Source organism: Bufo bufo, chromosome 1 (assembly GCF_905171765.1).
Source record: "Bufo bufo chromosome 1, aBufBuf1.1, whole genome shotgun sequence".
Taxonomy (NCBI): domain Eukaryota; kingdom Metazoa; phylum Chordata; class Amphibia; order Anura; family Bufonidae; genus Bufo; species Bufo bufo.
The window spans coordinates 644,844,719-644,868,936 of NC_053389.1; the positions used below are offsets into that span (position 1 = coordinate 644,844,719).

At 41.9% G+C, this 24,218-nt stretch overlaps 1 protein-coding gene across 9 annotated transcripts in view; it reads right to left on the reverse strand.

The window, feature by feature from the left end:
• Positions 1 to 24,218, reverse strand: part of TCF12 (transcription factor 12) — a 171,948-nt gene that overhangs the window by 26,509 nt on the left and 121,221 nt on the right. For 7 of the 9 annotated variants that reach the window (XM_040413898.1, XM_040413902.1, XM_040413903.1 and 4 more), the window contains 2 exons: positions 22,588 to 22,640; positions 466 to 571 (listed from right to left, as the gene is read on the reverse strand). In XM_040413898.1, the coding sequence (XP_040269832.1) occupies positions 466 to 571; positions 22,588 to 22,640 (159 nt within the window). Of the gene's footprint in view, positions 1 to 465; positions 572 to 9,261; positions 9,529 to 22,587; positions 22,641 to 24,218 lie in introns of those variants that run through there. The other 2 variants (XM_040413906.1, XM_040413907.1) reach the window with 2 other exon arrangements.

A 24,218-nucleotide genomic window follows, 5' to 3' on the forward strand; every position in this document is an offset into this window, starting at 1 on the left:
CACGGCCGTGTGCATTCGGCCAAAAGTGGGGAAAATTGGCTTCTACCTCACAGTTTTTTTTTGCCTTCCTCTGGACCAACTTGCAGGATAACAGGCCGAACTGGATGGACAAATGTCTTTTTTCGGCCTTATGTACTATGTTACTATGTTAACAGGAATGTGACTATAAAATAAAAAAACAACTTCACCAACAAACCATATAAACACTACCAACGCAATTATTTGTGGTTGGACAGTGCTAAAATGTTTACCTCAATAAGCAATAGCATTTTCGTTTGATTTTAAAGTAAACAAAAACAAACAAACATGAAAAAAAAATAACATGCTGTACGAACTGAGGTTCTAAAAGGCAAAAAGTGTACAGATATATAATTTATACACAAGTTGCCTTCGGTTTATCCATCGGGAGAAAGCTTTGGTACGGCGTTATAGACAAATTGAGACCATCAATTTTATACTACAAACCTGGCATAAAGAAAGTGCTAGCGAACATACTGCTGGGTGGTTTTGGGGATGGGTAGCTTGGAGACTCCCTATTGAAATCATCTGATCCTGGAGAGGGTGCATAGACCTGAGGGGGGAAAAAAAATCATCGTAAAATTATAAAAAGAACAGCAGGTAGCAGACTGTCTCAAAGAATTTCATTTCACACACAGCTGTATAGTAAAACAGTATAGTAAATACAAGTATATGTGATAAAGTAGAAGATACAATGCCTTTTTGCCTCAACAATCTTTTTGCCTCAAAAATGGGTCGGGCATTCAAATTTAAAGCGCCCAATCCTTTTCACAGACAGATTATGTTGGGGGAGATTCAGAAGAGCCCCATACACTTCATACTAGGGGGGATTTGGCTGACAATAGAAGCCTTTCATTAGTTGATTACATTAGAAATAATGTGGAGAAAACGCATTGTGAATGTTAGTAGGAGCTGTAGAAATAGCCACTATATACAAGTAGTACAAACCTAATGAAAAAAACCAAAACCAGCCACCGTCATACCTCCAGCCCTGAAATGTGTTCATGGGCATGACTGGTTCTAGGACTTTGTGAGCCCAGACATTAGATAACAGTTGGCTAAGACCGCCATCTTGGCTACAATATTACAGTAATATTCAGTGTTTTTAAACGGTTGTAGAAAAAAAAAACATGGGTTTCAAGCATTTTTCATATAGTTTTTTTTTGTGCTATTTTTATGTATTTTAATGCCTGCATAGAAGCCTACGAAAAAAATGGCAGAAAAACACAGACATCCTTAACACGCTGAATTTTGGAGGTAAAAAAACAGGAAAACACAAACTCCCCAAATGTTGTGTATGTAGATTTTTCAATGGTTTGCTATAAGAGTATGTTCACATGGTGGATTTTCCATAAGGACTGGCTGAAATCCACCTATAATACCCATGGATATCAGTGGAAAATAAGAGTGACATATTTTTCTGGTGAAGTTTGCATGCAGATTCCACCTGGAAACTACAGTGGGTAGGCACATGTGCATTAGCTCTACTGGCGACATGCACAACTGCAAATCTGCTGCAGAGATGTTAGGGTCAGCCTTGGACTTCTGCAAAAGATTTTTCACATGAGGAAAAAAAAACAAAAAAAACTCCCAGGTGCATATGGGTAGATTTGTTGCAGAAAATCACTTCAATTTATCTGAAGGTAATCGTTTCACAGCAAGCACCTAGATTTCCACATTTATCCGCATCCATTCAGAATGCATTAGGGCTGGACGGATCCGTTCGGGGCCGCTTGTGAGAGCCTTCAAACGGAACTCACAAGCGGAGCCCCGAACGCTAGTGTGAAAGTAGCCTTAGCCGTGCAGGTGACATTTCAGAGTTTTTCTGGATTGTTATGGTTGATGCAACTACAATCATATTAAAATCCGGTAACACAGTGGTTATATATGGTCAGATACCAGATCTCGCCTATGAGAACACGGAATGGTTTGATCACTATGCACAGACTATGCAACAAGTCAAAACATCTTTACAAGTTATCGAGAGCTTTCAATAGGGGAAATTATCTTCTACTGCACAACAATCAATGAAACGCTGGATCATGCATGGCCAAACGTGAACAAAACGATTCATAGTACATCAGACCGTTGTAATACTGTAAACATTCATCTTTACACAAATTATATTCAGTGTCCTTAAAGGGAGTGTGTCATCAAAAAATAATCTATTGTTCAAATCAAGCTTTTATGTTAACCAAATTTAAAAGACTTTTGGTGATTATATTATTTTTGAATTTTCCATGTCACTATATATATTTAAAAAATACTAATATTTTACAGTTTTCACACTGGCAACCAAATCTAATAATGGGCACAACTTCTTGGTCTGTACAGATCACCTTTCAGCAGTCATCTCATTATCATCACAGGCAGGATTAGAATGACAGATTTAACCGCTGAATAAAATCCAACAGGATCCACCATTCACAATATGTGATTGTGACAGCTTATCAGCTCCCTGCTGCCGTCTGCACAGGCCACAGACCATGCCTAGAACAATCTCCCATCAAAGTCAATGAGACCCCCTCCTGACCACTGTGTCTATGGCCCATGTGGCTGCTGTAAAGCTCATCTCTAAATGCTGTTAACAACAGCTCAGGGAAGATGGCAGCCCCATAATTATGTTCGGGGAAAAATAGATTAGGATAAAAGGACATGTGTCATTATCTTGTTTTAACTGGCAGAAAGAATTGAAAGGGACATTCCCTCTAAACTACTGTTTAAAAAAAATAATAAAAAGTGTATTTTGCTTCTTTTTTGTTTGTCTTTTACAGCCGTTTTTGGGGGTCATTTTTATTTTTAAAGATTTTGTAAATGTGTTTCTTTTGGTAAATTCAAGTCCTACAGAGTATCCTATGACCAAAAAGGCCCATAGCATCAACTTTATGATGCCCACCTGCTGAGTTTTCTCCCTTTCTTTTTTAAGGCCCCTTTTCACACGGGCAAGGATTCCGCGCGGGTGCAATGCGTGAGGTGAACGCATTGCACCCGCACTGAATCCTGACCAATTCACTTCAATGGGGCTGTTCAGATGAGCGGTGATTTTCACGCATCACTTGTGCGTTGCATGAATATCGCAGCATGTTCTGTATTCTGCGTTTTTCACGCAACGCAGGCCCCATAGAAGTGAATGGGTCTGCGTGAAAATTGAAAGCATCCGCAAGCAAGTGCGGATGTGGTGCGATTTTCACGCATGGTTGCTAGGAGATGATAGGGATGAAAGCAACCCCGGACCCCATTAAAGTGTATTCACTGTATTATTTCCCCTTATACCATGGTTATAAAGGAAAATAATAGCATTCTGTATTAAGAATGCTAAGTAAAATGTGGATTGAGGGGTTAAAAAAAATAAAAATATGTACTTGCCTCATCCAATTGATTGCGCAGCCGACATAGTCTTCTTGCTTCTTCTTTTATGACCTGCGATGACGTCATCGTGCTCACTACGTGGTGAGCGCGATTACGTCATCAAAGGTCCTTTGGCAGGCCCTGAAAGAAGAAGCAGCGGTTCGGGTCTGGGTACCACATTCAGTTTTTATTCACGTGCGTGCAAAACACATTGCACTTGCGTGGAAAAAACTGAACATCGGAACCCAATCTCAGTCAAAACTGACTGCAATTGCGTGCCTACTTGAGTGGGTTTCCCACAATGCACAGGCAACACATTCGGAGCAAATTCGGGACGCCCGTGTGAAAGAGGCCTAAGGCAGCTCACGTGGTGTGTCCTTTCTGCTATAGCTCTTTCTAAGGCTACTTTCACACTCGCGTTTTGGGCGGATCCGTCAAGGATCTGCAAAAACTGATCCGTTATAATAATACAACCGCATGAATCCGTCATGAACGGATCAGTTTGCATTAGGCTACTTTTACAATGGCGTTTTGGCTTTCCGTTTGTGAGATCCGTTCAGGGCTCTTACAAGCGGTCCAAAACGGATCAGTTTTGCCCTAATGCATTCTGAAAAGAAAAGGTTCTGCTCAGAATGCATCAGTTTGCCTCCGTTCTGTCTCCATTCCGCTTTGGAGGCGGACACCAAAACCCTGCTTGCACCGTTTTGGTGTCCGTCTGACGAAACCGAGCCAAACGGATCTGTCCTGACAGACCATGTAAGTCAATGGGGACGGATCCGTTTTCACTGACACAAAATGACAATAGAAAAATGATCCGTCCTCCATTGACTTTCAATGGTGTTCAAGACGGATCCGTCTAGGCTATGTTACAGATATTACTAACAGATCCATTCTAAACGGATGCAGACGGTTGTACTTTCTGAACGGATCCGTCTGCGCAGATACATGACGGATCCGTTTGTATCATCTGTAACATAGCCAAGACGGATCCGTCATGAACTCAATTGAAAGTCAATGGGAGACGGATCAGTTACTTTGCTGGAGCTACAGCACCTAACAGTAGATACAGCTGGTGACCGCTAACTGGAAGTGAGCATGTGAGACCTGCTGACCTAGCCCTGTAGGTGGACTTGCACATTATTACACCGGTTAAACATCAGGGGCGCCATCATGTTTAAGTAAAAGGAATCTCTCACAACTGAAATGCTTTTGTATCAGAAAGCAAACTGAAAAAGTAACTGGTTTTTCATGCTGAACTACCGGTATATTACAATAACATTTAAGAGTTGCACAACACCTTTAGGCATATGTCTCTTTACATGAGTGTCCACAAAGGTTCTCTAGATTTCAGGGGAAAATTGTCCATGTTGCCAACAACCACCAGTTAAGCTTTCTTCTTGTAAAATAGGTTAGAATAGTGAATGATGAACAGTGTTTGGTTGCTATACGCAGCCAGCATATTTTCTCGAAGATCGTTATGATAAATGAGGTCAACAATATCAGGAGAACAGATTGATTTCGTTTAAAAAGGTAAAAGAAATGTTGGGTTTAAGCCAAAACCAGTAGTTCAATAAAAAAATATATGCTGATATCCCCAGATATCCCAGGAATAAAGTTAGAACAGCTCCAACTGTTGTTTCTAATAAACAGCCTTTCAGCGTCCACCTCAGTAAATGTACCAAGCTGGACGCACATGCTCAGTCTTAGGGTCCATTCACACGTCCGCAATTTTGTTCCACATTTTGCGGAATGGAATTGCGGACCCATTCATTTCTATAGGGCCGCACGATGTGCGGCCCGGATACGGAACTTCTCCACAATTCCGTTCCCGAAAAAAATAGAACATGTCCTATTCTATTAGTGCTGGCGATGTGCGGTCCGCAAAATGCAGAACGCACATTGCCGGTGTCCATGTTTTGCAGATCTGTAAAACACGCTACGGACGTGTGAATGGACCCTTATTCCGTCATGTAGGAGAAAGGATCCCTGGTGTGGTGAGCCGGCAGCTTCTGAAGCCACAGCGTGTTTCTGTGCGTGTCAGAACAAATGCTGAGCAAGTGATAAGAGGGGGAGACAGGTTTATAGTAATTGCTGAGGTGGACAGAGAAAACCTGCTCAATAGAAACAGCAGGTGGCACTATTCTAACAATATCCCATGAATATCTGGACATAGGAGCATATTTTTGTATTTCTTGTTGCCTTTTTGGGTCCATGTCATTTTTTACAAAACAGATTTCTCTGTAAGTTAACAAACACCTTAACGGAATCTGTTAGGGAGGCCCAGAATGGAGCGAACTCGACCATATGTTTATTTTGGGGAAGTGATTTTTCTATGGCTTATTTTAGTGGTTAAAAAAAAAAAAAAGTCAGACCAAATTTGTCTGTAGGAACTCCAAAACAGAATCAGGAACTAAAAAAATATATATGCGACCACAAACGTTTAAGTTAGAGTCGAATGATCAGGATCATCTCTCAAGACCTACTAATACTAGAAAATATACAAGTTTTTCTAATGATAAACAGCTTGATATGTTTATTTAGCTGGAATCGACAAACTGGGTACAAATCTTTATTTGGTCGAAATACCTGTGCTCACTTGAATGAATACAATTTTACTGCAGCTATGCCAAAAGTTTACACATAAAAAAAAACAAAAAAAACCCCACCATATTATGTAGCGCCATTTGTGCCAGCCACAATATTTCACATCAAAGAGCTACAACGGTGAAAAAAAATGAAGTGATGTGGTTGTGGGGACTTCATTAAAACCAGATGTGGAGAAATATAACTCAGAAGGGGAAAAATGTTCACAAAAAATTAGCTAGAAAAAGAAATGCCTGCAAATGGAAAACAGATGCCGGTGCCATCTAATCACCTGCGAATACGGTTTTTATTTAACGGAGGGCTCACAGATTGTTCTCCTTGCTTTGCATAACCTAGACTGGGAAAGTCAAGTGATCTATGGGCATACACTATCTCCATCAATGGATTGATCATGGCAGTCATAAATAGAGCAGTGGTGCTTTGGAGGCCCTGTCTGTAAATGTCCCATATCAAGAGGCACCATCTACACTGCAGATACACATAAAAGCCAGCAACTGGCCAATTTTAACAGATGCCTATCTTAACTGTTGTCTTCGTCCCTCTTAGATTTTACATTTTCTGTACCGCCTTAAATCATTTTCTATCAGAAATAAGAAACATTTTATAATGAAGCCTACAAGAAAAGCCATGCAAGTCATAGGGCCTAGTAAGAGATGTGAATAATGCCGATGAAAAAGTCACTGTGTGAAGAGAAATTTAGAAATCCAATCTCCCTAGTTCAAACAAGTGAACCCCTTACATTCGTAACAGAAAATAATCATTTTTCTTGGACAAGAGCATTGCACATTTGTTGCAGTTTTCCCATTGACTTCTGCTTCGGGTAGTCCCTCAAAGTATATCCACAAGTACCCCACATGTAACAGGTGAGTGTGATATCTGTGTATACCCCAGAGCACTGCCAAATGGCAGCTTTAGGTCGTCTCAGGTACTAATCTTTCTTGCATGGCATGGGCAAGTCATAAAAAAGTAATACAATATACACAACGGTCCAAACAAACTAACATATATGTTTACCAAGTGGCACAATAGGCTGAAATTCATTCATTTTATGTTTGTCATGAGACACAAAGCTGGTAACGGATGTGACACTATATTGCTGTTTTATTGGGAAATGTCATCAGTTCTAGGCATACAAAGGGGAAATGAATTAAATGTTGTATCTGGCAAAGTTATGTAAAAGTGCCCCTGTGAGCGTCTGCAGGTTAGCATCTGTTTCTTACACCCTGGCGTGGGACTTGTTACGTTCATTCAGTTGTGTCTGTGAAAGGGTTTAAAATAAGAACATGTGTGAAAGAAATTAACTGGGGAACAAAAAAAGCGTGTGATCTCCGCTAATCCTTACATGTGATCATATCTAATGGTATCTACATACACATTTCGATTTTGAGAAACGGCAAATTGACGGAGTAAATACTTTGTTTTCACAACGTTTTTCTGATTTTGCAAGAATAAAGGCTATGACAAAGTGGGGAAAAAAAACTATGATAAAGTAGACTACACTTATAGTATAATAGTAAAGATACTGTTCCTCAACTACTGGATAACAAAATTACATATCCATTTTAATCACTGGAGATTAGGGCTTTTAACCAGAAAAAAAAAAGGACTAATTTTCCCACCCTAAAGCAATGTGCAACTAGAATGTAAATAGGGCAGTAGACGGGAGGGGGTGTTATCCTTAGGAAATGACCATTAAGTAAAGCCTGCAGGACTGAAAGGAGATAAAATGCACAGATTAGCACAAGTATTTGTAGTACAAACACAGACCTACATCCAGCAGGGCTGGTGTCATGTTGGCTTTCTACTCTAGCCAGTAAGGACAAGGGGCTTTTAATGTTCCTGTATGCATAGAACAGGCCTTCATACCGTGGCAATGTAACCTGAGAACACTACTGGGTCCAGATAATGTCTAGTCAGGAGCTCTTCTAGAACACTCCGTGTAAAACTTGTGGAGCCTGATGTATTTTTCATTATCGCACCGCCTACCACAAGCTTGCCTTAGGACTCCGCCGGAATAAGGCAATGATAACATACTACTGACAAGGAACTATCAGAAAATACAACATTAATAAAAAAAAGAAAAAAAGATGGACTTCTGGGACAGAGTCATTAAAGCCTACTGCGTTTCATCCATTTCTGCATTAAATACTACAAACCTCCAGCCAGCAAAGTGTTAACAAGCAGCATTACCCAGCACAGATTAGGCTTTTGTTCAGACCACTTTAATAATCAGCTTGTTTAAGCAGGACTAGCACCAATAGCAGTCCCTGCACAGACCCATGCCTGCATATTACAGAACGTGCTCTGTACAAGGCATCTATAGGCAAATACATTAACTGCTCACCAATGGCAAACACATGGTACAAATTTTCAAGGGAGGTATTTTTCTACAGGACCAGACTCTCAGAAGTCTGGAAATACTTTGAGATCAAAGCTTTTCCCCATTTTTATACGTCGTGTCCACAGAGAACAAAGAAGAGATTGAGTTGTAATACTTCTACAACACTGATTAAACCACAAACCCAGAAAGATCGATTTTTCTTGTACTGTACGAACACAAAACATATCCAGTGATTTCACTCACTCAATAAACATGGCAATGTCTCCATTAAAAATAAAGAACAGCCGCTTAGGGTTAACACTAAAGTCTTAAAAAGAAAAAGTTCAGCTTGTCCACCACTTGCTGTAACTACACGAACACATGTTACAAGTCTATGACAAGAAATCGACAACTAAGGCATCATCACAAAAACAAAAAGATGTTTCACATATTTCTGAAGGAACCAGTGAATTTCAGAAAGAAGCGGCTCATTGTCATCGTGGTCAGAAGGCTGAGCCGATTAGAAGCAGATGGAATAACATTACAAGCCAGGCAGCGAACCTCAACGTCTAAACAGGAAACAGGAATCGTACAGGCTGGGGAGAGACGCTTCCTTAATCATTCCCAGAAATTGTACGCTTTTTTGCTACAGTATACTTTTCCCAACTTTTCACAATGACACAAAAGTAAAAAAAAACTAAAACAAAAAAAAAAACATTTCTAAATACACACAATAGAAAAAAAAAAAAGTACGTTCATATTATGAAATACAAAATACAACGTATTTCAACACTCAGTACGTAGAGTAAAAAAATTAAATAAAATGAAAACACCTTAATCACAGTCATACAAAACTCCCACTACCAAATACACATAAGCACAACACAAAGCAATGAAATGATACTCCCGAGGCAAAGGGTTAAGTCTGCCGAGATGAATAAAAAAAAAAAGGGAAATGTAAGCCTTCTCACCGTCTTGCCATTGTAGTAGTACATCAAAGAATTGCTGCCCACTCCAGCCACAGGGTACGCACAATACATGTTGATGTGGAACAGATTCAGGGAAGTGCACAGCTTCAGTCCCAGGCATACATCCACCCAGCAAACAGTAATTCCGCCAGTACTAGGCTTACCCAGTCCACACATGGATCTGCTCAAGAGAAACTTATGCAAAGTAGGGCTGAACCATCCCACACAGAAAAAAGGGGGAGGGCAGTGACATCCAGTAATCTCTTTCAACCCCGATCACACCCTGATTTCTGTAGTGGAAATTCCTTGAAGAAAGCAGTCAGAATGAAAACACTGCTTCATCACATCAAAGCTGGCGGAGAGAGCCAGAGCACATTTTGTGCACAGATATTAGATTTAGGGGGTTCTGCTCTTTTGTTAATGAAATGACGGAGCTTGTAGCATCCGGCAGTACAGCACCACCACCATCTGGCTGGGACAAGCACCGTCACCACACTACTACAGTTGGGAGACAGAGTCCTACAACCATGTGATTCCTTCTAATGTCACAAGGATTTGGAGATGATCTAGACGGCAGACATGAAGAAAAGGAACTCTTCATGGGTTATTGAACTGACACGATTACATTTAAAGTATACATAGTCAAAAAGCTTCAAACAGAAAAATAAAAAACACTAATTACCACAACTTTTTGAAAACAAAACTGTCACATGACAGCTGCATTTAAAGGAACTGGTCATGTTAAATATGGCGTCTGGGCTACAGGCAGCATGTTCTAGAGCAGGAGGAGCTGAGCAGACTGATACATCGTTTATGGGAAGAGACTCAGTATAACTCTTTACATGTAGGCTAACAGATCTCCCGATTCCTCCATACACTCTCAGTATGAAGCCTGTCCGTGTTTTCAATCAGAAGGGAAAGTCGCTGCCAGACACCAATTCCAACATCCCAATCCTTTCTCTCTCTGCATCATCTGTCCGGGGGAGAGTTGGGAGCTCCTGATACACGTTAGGTTGTTTGGCCAACTTTAGCATAATATTTATGGGGGGCCTTTAACCCCTTTAATCCTGGAGCATTTTTCGTTCTCGCCATTTAGTTTTTTACTCCCAGCCTTCCAGGAGCCATAACATTATTTTTTTTTTCCCCATTCACATAGCTGAATGAGGGCTTGTTTTTTGCGGGACAAGATGTACTTTCTATGGTACCATTTGCTACTACTATTTCGTACAATGTAGTGGAAAGCTGGATCAAGCATCGCTATATTCTGACCCCATAACCTTTTTATTTTTACGATTATAGAGCTGTGCGAGAGCTCATTTTTTCGGGAGGCGATCTGTACTTTTCAAGGATACCATTTTGGGGTGTGAAGAAATCGATGGAGAGGATACTTTATTTGCATTTCTGTAAAAACTTCCAACTCACAGATGCAAGAATTAGTCAATGGCAGTTTTTACCGCACTGCAAATAAAGTAACTTCTGTTGTTAGAGCTGGATTTTCTATCAATTTCTTCAATTAAAAAAAAAACAGGCGTGTCCAGGCTGGTATCCGAGCTCACAACAGGTGAGAGCTGCCTTTTTCTTTTGTATCAATTGGTTCATTTTGGGGCGTGTATGACTTTCTGATCACTTTTTAGTTAAATTTTTTTTGGTGAAGTTAAACAATGAAAAAACTGTGAATTGGCCATTTTGAGTCTCTCCCCCCCCCCCCCTCCCTATTATGCCATTCAACATATGGGATAAATAGGGAAAGGGGATGATTTGAATTTTTTTTTATTTTTATATCTGTAAAAAAAAAAACTTTTTTTTTTTTACTTTTTGGGTGACTATAACATACAATCATCAGATTCAGTATATTCCAATGCAGTGCTGCCACCTGCAGGCCAGCACTGGAATGTACTAATTATCAGCCTGGAAGTCTAGTATCAGCTCAGGCCTTTTATTAGTACAGAACACCTTCCCTCATCTCTCTGTGTTTTTACTCCTGGTCCTAGCTAGCAATTATGTGGCCTTGCAACTAGGTTCAACTAGACCTAGTACTGTTCTGTGTAAAACAAATTGTAAAACTAAAAGCACATATTACAAATATGCATTATATATAGGGATAACAGTATGTCCTCTAAACCATTTCTGCAGTATTAGATGAATATTGTGTAAAAATGACACATAAAATGGTCTCACTGAAGAAAAGCATACAGCAAAAAATACTATAAGAGCACAACAACTGCATGTGTCAAATGCCTTTACAGGATAAAATAACCTTAGTGATGCAGTCAATTAATACAACACGACACTAAAGCAGAGTAAACAAATATAAATAAATTAAAAAATAATAATGATTAATAACTTACAAAAAAAAAAGCCACATAGCTGCTGGCAAAAAACTGCAGTTCACAAGGCTGATATGAAAGACGGGTAAATTTCTTTCCCCCAGAAAATTAGTCACAGACCTCTGTAGACTGGACAAACAACTAGTAAGTGGTGCTACAATAAGACAACACGCACTTTATTTCAGGTTTATGTCCCCTTGTGTTACATATAGGTAGGGAAACAAGGACTAACATCTTCTTGACAAGATAAGGGAGTACTTTGGCATGAGAAAAGCATCAATGGGGTCTAGGGGTTTTCTGGGATTTGACCTATCCCTTCATTGTTTACCTGCTCACCGTCGACATTGCAGCGTCAGGCGGGGGTATTACAAGAAGCCGTCCCGCTCACTTTTATGGGACAGCTACTTTCTACTCAAGTGTATAGGAACGAGCAGTCGCACAGAAGTGAATGGGGCGGCTTCTTGTAATTACACCTGCTCATCACTGCGATGTCGATGGCGAGCAGGTTAAAAAATAATTTTAAAAAATGAGCACAGCCGTCTCTAAACAGATGATCTGATATTGATGACCTATCCTGAGGATAGGTCATCAGTATTAAAATCTCAGAAAATACCTTTAATTTTCTGCTTACTTTGGCCCCCTGAGCTCTATGAAAGAGTGATAACTGCCCTTCTCATAACTGCAGCAGCTCCTCTCCAGCAATACATGAAATTATAGCTAATATTTTGCAGGTTATTTCCCTACCTACACTACCTCTGCTGGAAATACTAGTTCTGTTGAGCCTAAACAATGTAAGCCCTACTTCCAATAACATTCTGCTCTGCTTCAAAGTTTTTGTTTTGGTTGAAAGCACAACAGATCCTGACAGATCCCAAAATCTAGTGGAATTCATTGTTTTTTGTGCTGCTCTGCCTGTGAAATACAAACTTGACAACACACGCAACTGAGCCAGCTGATGGCACCTGGCATCAGAAAAATCACATTGAAATCAATAGATATGGTACCGGATGGATTTCTCGACTCGTAGTAAATGTGGAACAAATGGGACAGAAATGCTAAAGCGGAGGCAGAAATCTGGCACACATGCCATTTCTAATATTACGTGTCTTAGGGGGTGCAGCTTCACTGGAAAAAAGGTGTGGTATAATTTGCAAAACTGTGCAGCAGAACGGCACCAGAATTTTGGCGTATAATTCTGGCGCACAGTAAGGGTACTTTCACACTATCGTTAGAAGAATCCAGATCCGGAAATCCATATGCAAACGGATATCATTTGTTTCCACATGCGGATCAGTCTGACAAATGCATTGAAATACCATATCCGTCTCTCCGGTGTCATCCAGAAAAACAGATGCAGTATTTATTTATTTTTCACATTTTTAAAGGTCTGCGCATGCGCAGGCCGGAAAACCGGATCTGTCAATGTGGTAATTTCATAAACACTTGATACCGGATCCATCATTAATACATTTTAATGGAAATTAATGCCGGACCAGGCATGTTTCGGAAATTTGGCAGGAGAAAATACCGCAGCATGCGGAACGGAAGACATCCTGATGCATACTGAACGAATTGCTTTCCATTCAGAATGCAGTAGGAGAAAACTGATGCGTTTTTTTCACGGTATTGGGCCCCTATCACGGAACTTAATGCCGGAAAACTTTAATGCTAGTGTGAAAGTTGCCTAAACCAACTAGTAAGTGGTATAAACTTACGCTAGACAATGTAAAGGTGCACCAGATTCATCATGGAATATCATCTGCCACGGTGATGAATCCTGCGCAGTTTTGGACTGTTGAGTCTAAGTTAAGACAATATTAGTAAAGCTGTCCCATTAGGTTAAAAATGACAGAAAACAGTTTGTGAGGTGTATTTTTGCGGTGCCTTGGCTGTGGTGAGCTAACTTAGCATTTCATCATGGAGAGGATATGCTCGATCCTTCTTATTCTCCCCCGACACCTTCCATTAGGCTCCATTCACACATCCGCATTTTGCTGAACAGAAATGTGGACCCATTCATTTCTATGAATGAGTCTGCAATTCTATGGGTCCGCAATTCCAATCCCGAAAAAAATAGAACATGTCCTATTATTGTCCGCAATAGCGGACAAGAATAGGCATATTCTATTAGTGCCGGCAATGTGCAGTCCGCAAAATACGGAACGCACATTGCCGCTGTCCGTGTTTTGCGGATCCGCAAAACACACACGGATGTGTGAATAGACCCTTAGACTGCCTGGGTAGACGTGTACGGCCAGTTTAAGGCCTCTTTCACACGGGCGTCCAGGATTTGATCCGGATGCGCCGTGTGTGCATTAAGGGAAACCTGCACGAGTGAGTGTGCACGCAATTTTTGTCCGTTTTTGACTGCGATTGCGTTGTTCAGTTTTTATCGTGTGGGTGCAATGCGTTTTGCACGTGCGTGATAAAAAACTGAATGTGGTACCCAGACCCGAACCCGGACTTCTTCACTGAAGTTCGGGTTTGGGTTAGGTGTTTTTTGTAGATTTTATTATTTTCCCTTATAACATGGTTATAAGGGAAAATAATAGCATTCTTAATACAGAATGCTTACTAAAATGTGGCTTGATAGGTTAAAAAATAAAAATAAAAAACTCACCTCATCCACTTGTTCGCGCAGCCGGCATTGTCTTCTTCTTCGAGGACCTGCAAAAGGACCTTTGATGACGTAATCACACTCACCACGTGGTGAGCGTGGTAACGTTAGCACAGGTCCTGCTGAATGAAGATAGAAGGATTACGTCATCTATTTTTCAGGTCCTGAAAGAAGAAAGAAAGAAGACGATGCCGGCTGCGCGAACAAGAGGATGAGGTGAGTTAATATTTTTTTTTTTACCCCTCAAGCCACATTTTAGTAAGCATTCTTTATTAAGAATGCTAATATTTTCCCTTATAACCATGTTATAAGGGAAAATAATACAGTGAATACACTTTAATGGGGTTGCTCATCCCTATCATCTCCTAGCAACCATGCATGAAAAAAAAAAAAAATTATATATATATATATATATATATATATATATATATATATATATATATATATATTAAAAAAAAAAAAAAAAAAAAAAAAACCGCACTGCATCCGCACTTGCTTGCAATTTTCACGCAGACCCATTCACTTCTATGCGGCATGCGTTGCGTGAAAAATGCAGAATATAGAACATGCTGTGATTTTCAACAAGTGATGTGTGAAAATCACCGCTCATCTGAACAGCCCCATTGAAGTGAATGGGTCCGTGCGGGTGCAATGCGTTCACCTCATGCATTGCACCCGCGCGGAATTCTCACCCGTGTGAAAAGGGCCTAAATGAAACAAAAAAGGATACAAGATGGAGTACAAACATCTCTAAAGCACAACCCGTTCAGAACAGTTTCAGTATCTTGTATAGAAAGAAACAAAAGTCTTTGTACAGTTTTATTAATGGACAAAAAAGTGTGAGTTAAGAATTAATATGAAGAATGGAAGAGAACAGGTTCTTTTTTTTTTAATGACAAATTTCATGTTTTCTGCATTTTGCTTGATTTTTTTTTTTTGTTTAACCTTGTTGATGACAGAAAAATCTACTTTAGAAAAAAACTAAAATCTCCTTGCACAGTGCCAATAATTCCTCCTAGAAGGGTTAATCTGCCTACTCCCTCTGACATAAGTCAGCTGTAGAGCGAGTTGACTTTTTAAACTTTATTTCAGATACTATGTCGTCAGCAAAGTAGCAGTGAACTGACCTGCACTGCCTAGCCCAAATTGTTTCCATTCACAAGGCAGCACTGGGCAGCTAAACAAACGGTTTCACTGAACACAAACAGATTACATGGTCTGACGCACAGGGAGCCTCCTCTAATTACACATGGAAGGCTGCGTGTTAACGCACTAGTGTTCCCATGTGGGCGGTGTACAACCGGTGGTTCAGAAATGGAGGCTGACTTAAAACCAACACTTCTAACACGAGGAGTCACGTGTGTGCACGGATATGAGAACACAACTGAGTATATGCCAGTGCGATCAAGTGTCAGCCTTAAGGCTGGGTTCACACTTGAGCGCATTTTATATGCGCGTTTAACGCGCGTTTTTATGCGCGTTTTTTGCAATAGTAAACGCGCGTTTGTGTGATTGACTGCAGTGTCCTATGGCCACAAACGCGCGTCAAAACGCCCCAAAGAAGCTCAAGAACTTGTTTGAGCGTAGGGCGTTTTTCAGCGCGTTCAAACGCGCTGTAAAACGCTCAAGTGAGAACCAGGGCAATAGGGAAGCATTGGTTTTCATGTGTTGAGCGTTTTACAGTGCGTTTGAACGCGCTGTAAAACGCTCAAGTGTGAACCCAGCCTAAGAGGACATCACTATGCGACAGGTTACCTGAGCTGGGCATCTGAAATGGTGCCAAAACAGTAAGATCAGCATTTTCCAACATTGTTATCTTATGGTTTTAGGCTGGTTTATAAATACATTCTCCCCCTTTAACTGCTAGGCAGGACTTCACCACGGCATCCTTGCAGGGACAAAAGGTTAACATCTGCAGACATCAAGTGCGATTTGAATTAGGGCTCATGCAGACGACCGTATGTATTTTGCAGTCCGCAAAAAATACGGATGACGTCCGTGTCCGTTCTGTATTTTGCGGAACGGAACAGCTGGCCCCTAATAGAACAGTACTATCCTTGTCCGTATACGGACAATAATAGGACATGTTCTATTTTTTGGCGGAATGGAAATACGGACAAAAGGAAATGGAATGCACACGGAGTAACTTCCGTTTTTTTGGGGGACCCATTGAAATTAATGGTTCCGTATACGGTCCGCAAAAAAAACTAAACGGACACGGAAAGAAAATGCGTTCGTGTACATGAGCCTTACTCTTTAGAACGGCAACGAAAATCAATTGTCATGTAAGCTTACTGTCAGTAAAGAGTATTAAATTTCATCCCACTTTACTCCACCGCAAAACCTCAAGCACTCTGAAAGACAAAATTACTCATATAATCCTGCGGTAGTATTGCCTCGGCCTGCGGAGTGCGTGTTAAAATCAATATTCTGGGCGACAATGTCAAGTGTAATAGGGGACAGGGGTTCGGCCTCTGCTGGACCCCCACAGATCTTTAGGACAGACCAAAAGTTCTACTTAACACATTTAGGAAAGCACCAAGTGGATGAGAGTTCCAGAAATCAAGCAACATCAGTCCAGCATGCACCCATACCTAAACCACCACTGCCCTGTTGAAAAAGAGGGCACTTGATTCTAAGAATCACTTTACAAGTGGAAAGAAATGCCTTTCTTATGGTAAATATTTCCGGATATAAAGCCCGGCTGAGGACCGTAATTCACACCAGTAAATATTTAGACTCTATCAGGACCACGATTAACCAATACGGCTTGTATAATGATCTCTCTGTAAACACATTGAACGCACGGACCTCACAGGAAGACCGGAGAAACGCAGTTGTAATGTGGCACAGTCAAGACCTAAAATACCATACATATTTGTACTGGACAGAGGTATACAGAAATATAGGGTCAACAAAAAGCAGATAGGCAAAATCCATGTAAATGGAATAGCCTTTCTGAATAATGGCAGCCTTCTACCATTCTAGAGGGCACTTGAGGATACGCTAGGCTGGAGATAGCCCACTGAAGCCCAAGAGTAAAAGGTGGGAGTTGTGTGCGCATTTAACACAGTTCTCCAGTATTGTATGTGAACGCCCCGAGCTGCTGCTAAACTGCTAGAAGAATGCATGGCGCCCTGCTGGGAAGCTCATGTCTGCTTCTTTACCCACACGCAGGGCATTTAGCTACTTCTCATTAAACTCAAACAATGCAACGTAAGAGAACTGCATAGAACAAGTCCCTAGGCTGCTGCTCATATGCAGTTTTTATAATTAGCCTGCAGGTGGAGCTATTATCCAGACACTCAAAAAGATGATGCAGAGGAAACAAAAATTAGAAAAAAAACTAACAAAAAACTGGCGATTCAAACCAAAACAATGTCAAAAGCAAATTAAACTTGTTTACTCACATAAGGTTACTTTCACACTTGCGTTAACTGTTCCGGTATTGAGATCCGGCAGAGGATCTCAATACCAGAGAAAATTTTGTCCCCATTCATTGTCAAATGGGGACAGAACTGAACAGAATGGAATGCTCCAGAATACATTCCGTTCCGATGCGCTCCCTCACTGGAGAGAAAACCGCCGCAAGCTGCGGTTTTCTGTCCGGCATGGGATGCGGAGCAAAACGGGTTACGGCATGACACACAATGCAAATCAATAGTGCCAGATCTGTTTTCTCTGACTCTGTGTCTTGGGTGTGTTAAAGATAATACAAAAGGATCCGTTCATAACGGATGCAGCTGGTTGTATTATCAGAAACTGAAAAGTTTTTGCTGATCCCTGTCAGATCAGGCAAATAAGCAAGTGCGAAAGTAGCTTAAAAAAGGTTCTCAACGAGCGTATTAAAGAAAGAAAAAAAAAAAAGACACAAAGTTTAAAGCTTGTGTTTTAAGGGTGGCATCATCTAAAGACTGACTAATCATGGTCTCATTAAAATGGCTTCTATTTTATCACGCTACTTTAAAGAGAATCTGTCCCCAGCAACCTCCTCCTCAAACTGTTTGCATAGACACATAACCGTACTTCATCTGATTGAAACACTTTCTTTTCTTGATCTGAGGCTCCATTCTGAAGTTCGAATACTTGTTCTTAATATGCAAATTTGGTCTTTGGTGCAATGAGGGTGTCACCCCCTGCTTTTGTTGCACCCAAGCTCCATTCATTTCTGTTCCCAGCCCCCACCCTCTTTGCTGCTTTGATCGACAGGGCCAGACAGTGGCAAAGAAGAAAAGGTCTGGTCACGGAAAGGAGTGGAGCTTGGGAGTAACAAGTGCAATGGCGACTCATTGCACCAAAATGGGTGAATTGCACATTAAGAAAGTATCAGAACTGTGGAATGGAGCATCAGATCAATAAAAAACACAGAATTTCAATCAGGTGAACCACAGCTACGTGTCTATGCAACCAGCCTGATGTGAGGCCGCTGGTGATAGATTCCATTAAGGCTCCATTCACACATCCGTGGTGTGTTGCGGACCCGCAACACACCCGGCCAGCACCCGTATAGAAATGCCTATTCTTGTCCGCAAGCTGCAGACAAGAATAGGACATGTTCTATGTTTTGCGGAGCTACGGACCCGAAGATTGGGGCCGCGCTCCGCAAATGCGGAAAGCACACTGTGTGCTGTCCGCATCCATTCCGTCCCCATAGAAAATTAATGGGTCCGCATCCGTTCCGCAAAATTGCGGACCCATTTGCGGACGTGTGAATGGAGCCTTAAGGGCTCATGCACACAACCGTTGTTTTGGTCCGCATCCAAGCCGCAGTTTTTGCGGCTCGTATGCGGACCCATTCACTTCAATGGGGCCGCAAGAGATGCGGACAGCACTCCGTGTGCTGTCCGCATCCGTTGCTCCGTTCCGAGGCCCCGCCAAAAAAATATAGCATGTCCTATTCTTGTCCGTTTTGCGGACAAGTATAGGCATGTCTACAATGGGCGGCCCGTTCCACAAATTTCGGAAGGCACACGGGAGGCTTCCGTTTTTTGCGCAAAAAATGGAACGGTCGTGTGCATGAGGCCTAACTGAAACATTTTGCAGCTCATCAATACCTTCTTATAATGGTGGTATATTGAGCCTGTATTTCTTCAAAGAGGGGTCAAGGGAAGACCCTGAAGTTCCTGAGTTAAAAGGCAATGGCAGAAGAAGGTGTTATAATGTTTTGTATGGTCTATAGTTGAGGCCAGCTAATTTACCTTACCCCGTGTTTAGCAACTCACAGGACCTCTAGCCCCCTATACAGCTCTAAACTAGGTGGTCTCATTACAATAGCTATATTCAGCCCCCGGCATTAATTCTCAGGCACTGTGGAATTTAATCATGAAATAAATATGATGCTGAAAACAACCTCAGCGACTATATTCACCAGTACTCGAAGGGGCTTCACCAAGAGTACAGGATAGGGGAGGTGTCAGACTGGTGGGGGTCAAGTGTCCCCTGTATGAATGGAGCAGCGATTGACCATGAGCACCATCACGTTATTCTTTCTCTATGCTCGACTGCTGCTTCATTCATACAGGGGACACAGGATTTTCGTGATCAATGGGGGACCCAGCAGTTAGACCCCCACTGATCAAACATTTATACCCTTATCCTGTGAATTGGAATAGGTCTTAATCAGCCCCAATGCATTATTATTAGACTATTGTTTCCCAAATCCAAAAATAATCTCTTGATAAAATCAGTGTGATCCCTGTGCAGCCTGAGGATTTGGTAGAACAGCATCTCCTGTTGGCAAAGACCTCCTTGCCTTAAAGGGAACTTGTCACCTGGATTTTGTGTACAGAGCTGAGGACATGGGCTGCTAGAAGGCCGCTAGCACATCCGCAATACCCAGTCCCCATAGCTCTGTGTGCTTTTATTGTGTAAAAAAAAAATGATGATATATATATATGTAAATGAGGCTACTAACGTTTCCGGAGCCCAGCCACGCCCACTGTGAAGGAGCCCAGCACCGCTCCGCATACTCTGAATCTCCTCCTTGCTCCACGAGGTCACAAAGCTAGAGCGCCGTAATCTCGCGATGCGCGAGCTAGCACATGCGCAGTGTTCCTTCCCTGTGCAGGCATCAGCCTCAGGGAACGAACTGCGCAGGCGCTAGCTCACGCATCGCGAGATTACGGTGCTCTAGCTTTGTGACCTCGTGGAGCAAGGAGGAGATTCAGAGTATGCAGAGCGGTGCTGGGCTCCTTCACAGTGGGCGTGGGTGGGCCTGGAAATGTTAGTAGCCTCATTTACATACACACACATATATATATATATATAATATCCTTTTTTTTACACAATAAAAGCACACAGAGCTATGGGGACTGGGTATTGCGGATGTGCTAGCGGTGATCTAGCAACCCATGTCCTCTGCTCTATACGCTGGACTCATCTCTGACAGGACTCCTCTAAGGTTAATTTACATATCTATAAAATCGTTTTTTTTTTTACATAATAAAAGCACACAGAGCTATGGGGAATGGATATTGCGGATGTGCTAGCGGTGATCTAGCAACCCATGTCCTCTGCTCTATACGCTGAACTCATCTCTGACAGGACTCCTCTAAGGTTAATTTACATATCTATAAAATCGTTTTTTTTGACATAATAAAAGCACACAGAGCTATGGGGAATGGATATTGCGGATGTGCTAGCGGCGATCTAGCAGCCCATGTCCTCAGCTCTATACCCAAAATCCAGATGACAGGTTCCCTTTAATGTTCAGATTACAAAAAGCAACTGAGAAACCAAACCAAACGCTGCAATGCAAAATTAATGCCGAGCAGCGAGATGGGTCTACTAAAAATAATGGCTTATTTACGTGGTAAACAGTAGCGTCATCAGAAACGAGATGAGAACTGGGCTATGAGCTAGGTTTTGGTCGCTCTGTCATTCCTAATCCATTTTTTTTTGTTAATCTAGCAGAAATCATCTGGCTCAGAGTACAGTCTACCCTGAATTAGACACAACTGTTAAAATGTAAATTGCTAAACTATTTTTAGCTGCTGTGAGGGGGAAAAAAAAATATTCCTGGCCTCGGGAAAATGATTTGAAGCATTGTGTTCATTTTGTTTATCAAGCAGCTATTCAGCCTCTAGTGGGGCCCAAGTGCTTAGGCAAGCAAAAGCTTTTCAGAGTGCCTGCAGCTGCAGCCCTGGCTTCCAGGTAGACGGCAGGTTCACAGCACAGCTGCCCTGGGCTGAGCAAGCCGTATCAGCTCCATCTGCAAGCAAGGTGACAAACCCAGTTTTTTGGGAATATTTTTCAGCGGGGTACTCAGCCAATATTAAAACTTAAGAGCTGAGCCCTATCAGCGCTCCCTGATCAGTGTATGCGCCCTGCGCTGCGGCGGCGAAGACTACAGAGGATGAGCAATTGAAACAAAACTGCTCTGAGTTATGACTCATCCAATTGCACCTGCGCCCAAGTGTTAAGTACTGCCAAATAAAAGCCCTCCATCCATTTACACAACAAAGAGATGTGCCCCGCAAGGCAGCAAATCTCTCTCCCCCTCCCCTCACATTTGTTCTTAAAGGGAGGGAGGGAGGAAAAGCCAAAGAGAGAGAGAGAGAGAGAGCGTAAAACTTCTTTCAATGAGCCGGGATTTTCATTACACGTGGATCTTTAAATGCAGATTCATTTACAAACAATTTTCCTCCTTTAAAGAATAAAGCATATTTAATTCCACAAAACACCCCTATAGCAATAGATTATCACAGCCATTAATGCTTTTTTTCCCCCAACCAAAACCCTTGCAACCTTTCTCATCAAAGCCCTTTATTCTCTAAGGATATATTTTCGAGCAAAGAGGGATCAACAAACTAGTTGCTTGAAAGCCTTCCTGATGCTAGGCTGAAGTTAGGAAAGGCTTAATGAAAGCTTTAAAATCCACCAGGGTTTCACACTGAACATCTGACTTGGTGATTTATGCATATTAATAACCTCAGTCCTACTGAGGCAGGCTGAGCAGTACGTGTCCTCCGAATCTTAATGTCTTCAGCTCCATTGGGATTATTACAAATGTAAATTTTGAAGATTCTTGGCTATTAATCTCTGTCTGTCCTCCTGCTCAGCAACATAATGACTAATTAAACATCAAAAGACCTGTACAGGAGATCTTCTTTGACAGCTTCTGGCCCTGTTCTCCTCCCATGAGAGGAATTCAAATGACAGGGACAAGGGGACAGGAGCATATGACGGTGCTACAAATCATTGCCGTGAATCTAAAGACTAAACATCAAATATGGGTTTACACCTAATGAAGCTCTAAACTGATCAAGACGGTTTACGGTCACAGTAGAAAACATGTTCATATAATGATTGGTACAACCCATCTTTATGGTCCTGTGAACCAAATTTATTTCCCACAACAATATGAACATTACAAACACTACTTACGGATGAAGGCAAACCAGGGGGGACCTTCCTTATCTTCTTAGTTTGTACAGGATCTGCACATAGAAAAAAAAATAAAACCAATATAACTTTGTACCAAAATCTGATCATAAAAAACAAACAAATCACAGTTACTCCAATATTTTGCTCATCTCTCCCTCTCGGTAGTATGTATACACTCACAACACAGCTGGAGCAACTGGATTCCCCTCCATTTTACTGAACAGGACTCATCACAGAACCTTACAGTCATTTAAGGTCTGTTCAATAGAACAGGAAAGGGTTTGTCTATATGGAAGTAAAATCCTATGCATAAGGCCTGTTTCACACAGTCAGTATTTTGCATCAGTATTTGTAAGCCAAACCCAGAAAAAGTGGAACCTACAGAGAAAAGCCATCATAGAAATATTTGTGCCTCTTCTGTGTTTTGGAGCCGCTCCTGGTTATCGCTTACAAATACTGATGCAAAAATACTGACCAAATACTGACTGTATGAAAGAGGCCTAAGAGTATAAATTTAACGCCAAACTTTTGAAGGTACGGTAATTGGTATAGCGTATGAGGGGACTGCTTGAGTTCAGTGAGGGGACTGCTTGAGTTCACATCTGTGGCCTAATTCCGGTTGTGGAACAGTAGGAAGCAGAGTCTAAGGCCTCATGCTCACGACTGTGCTGTGTTTTGCAATTTGCGAAACAGAACAGGCACCCATTATAGACATGTCTATTCTTGTCTGCAAAATGGACAAGAATAGGACAAGTTGTATTTTTTTAATTTTTTTTTGTGCAGGGCCACGGAACGGCATGGGTCTGCATCCGAGCCCCAAAAAATGCGGCTCGGATACAGACCAAAACAACGATCGTGTGCATGAGGCCTTAGGCCTCTTTCACACTTGCGTTGTCCGGATCCGGCGTGTACTCCACTTGCCAGAATTACACGCCGGATCCGGAAAAACGCAAGTGTACTGAAAGCATTTGAAGACGGAACCGTCTTCCAAATGCGTTCAGTGTTACTATGGCACCCAGGACGCTATTAAAGTCCTGGTTGCCATAGTAGGAGCGGGGAGCGGGGGAGCGTTATACTGATAGTCCGTGCGGCTCCCCGGGCGCTCCAGAATGACGTCAGAGCGCCCCATGCGCATGGATGACGTGATCCATGCGATCACATGATCCATGCGCTTGGGGCGCCCTGACGTCACTCTGGAGCGCCGCACGGAAGGTAAGTACACTGCTCCCCCGCTCCCCTTTACCATGGCAACCAGGACTTTAGCGTCCCGGCAGCCATGGTAACCATTCAGAAAAAGCTAAATGTCGGGTCCGGCAATGCGCCGAAATGACGTTTAGCTTAAGGCCGGATCCGGATCAATGCCTTTCAATGGGCATTAATTCCGGATCCGGCCTTGCGGCAAGTGTTCCGGATTTTTGGCCGGAGCAAAAAGCGCAGCATGCTGCGGTATTTTCTCCCGCCAAAAAACGTTACGTTCCGGAACTGAAGACATCCTGAACGGATTTCTCTCCATTCAGAATGCATTAGGATAATCCTGATCAGGATTCTTCCGGCATAGAGCCCCGACGACGGAACTCTATGCCGGAAGACAAGAACGCAAGTGTGAAAGAGCCCTTAGGCTTATTTCAACG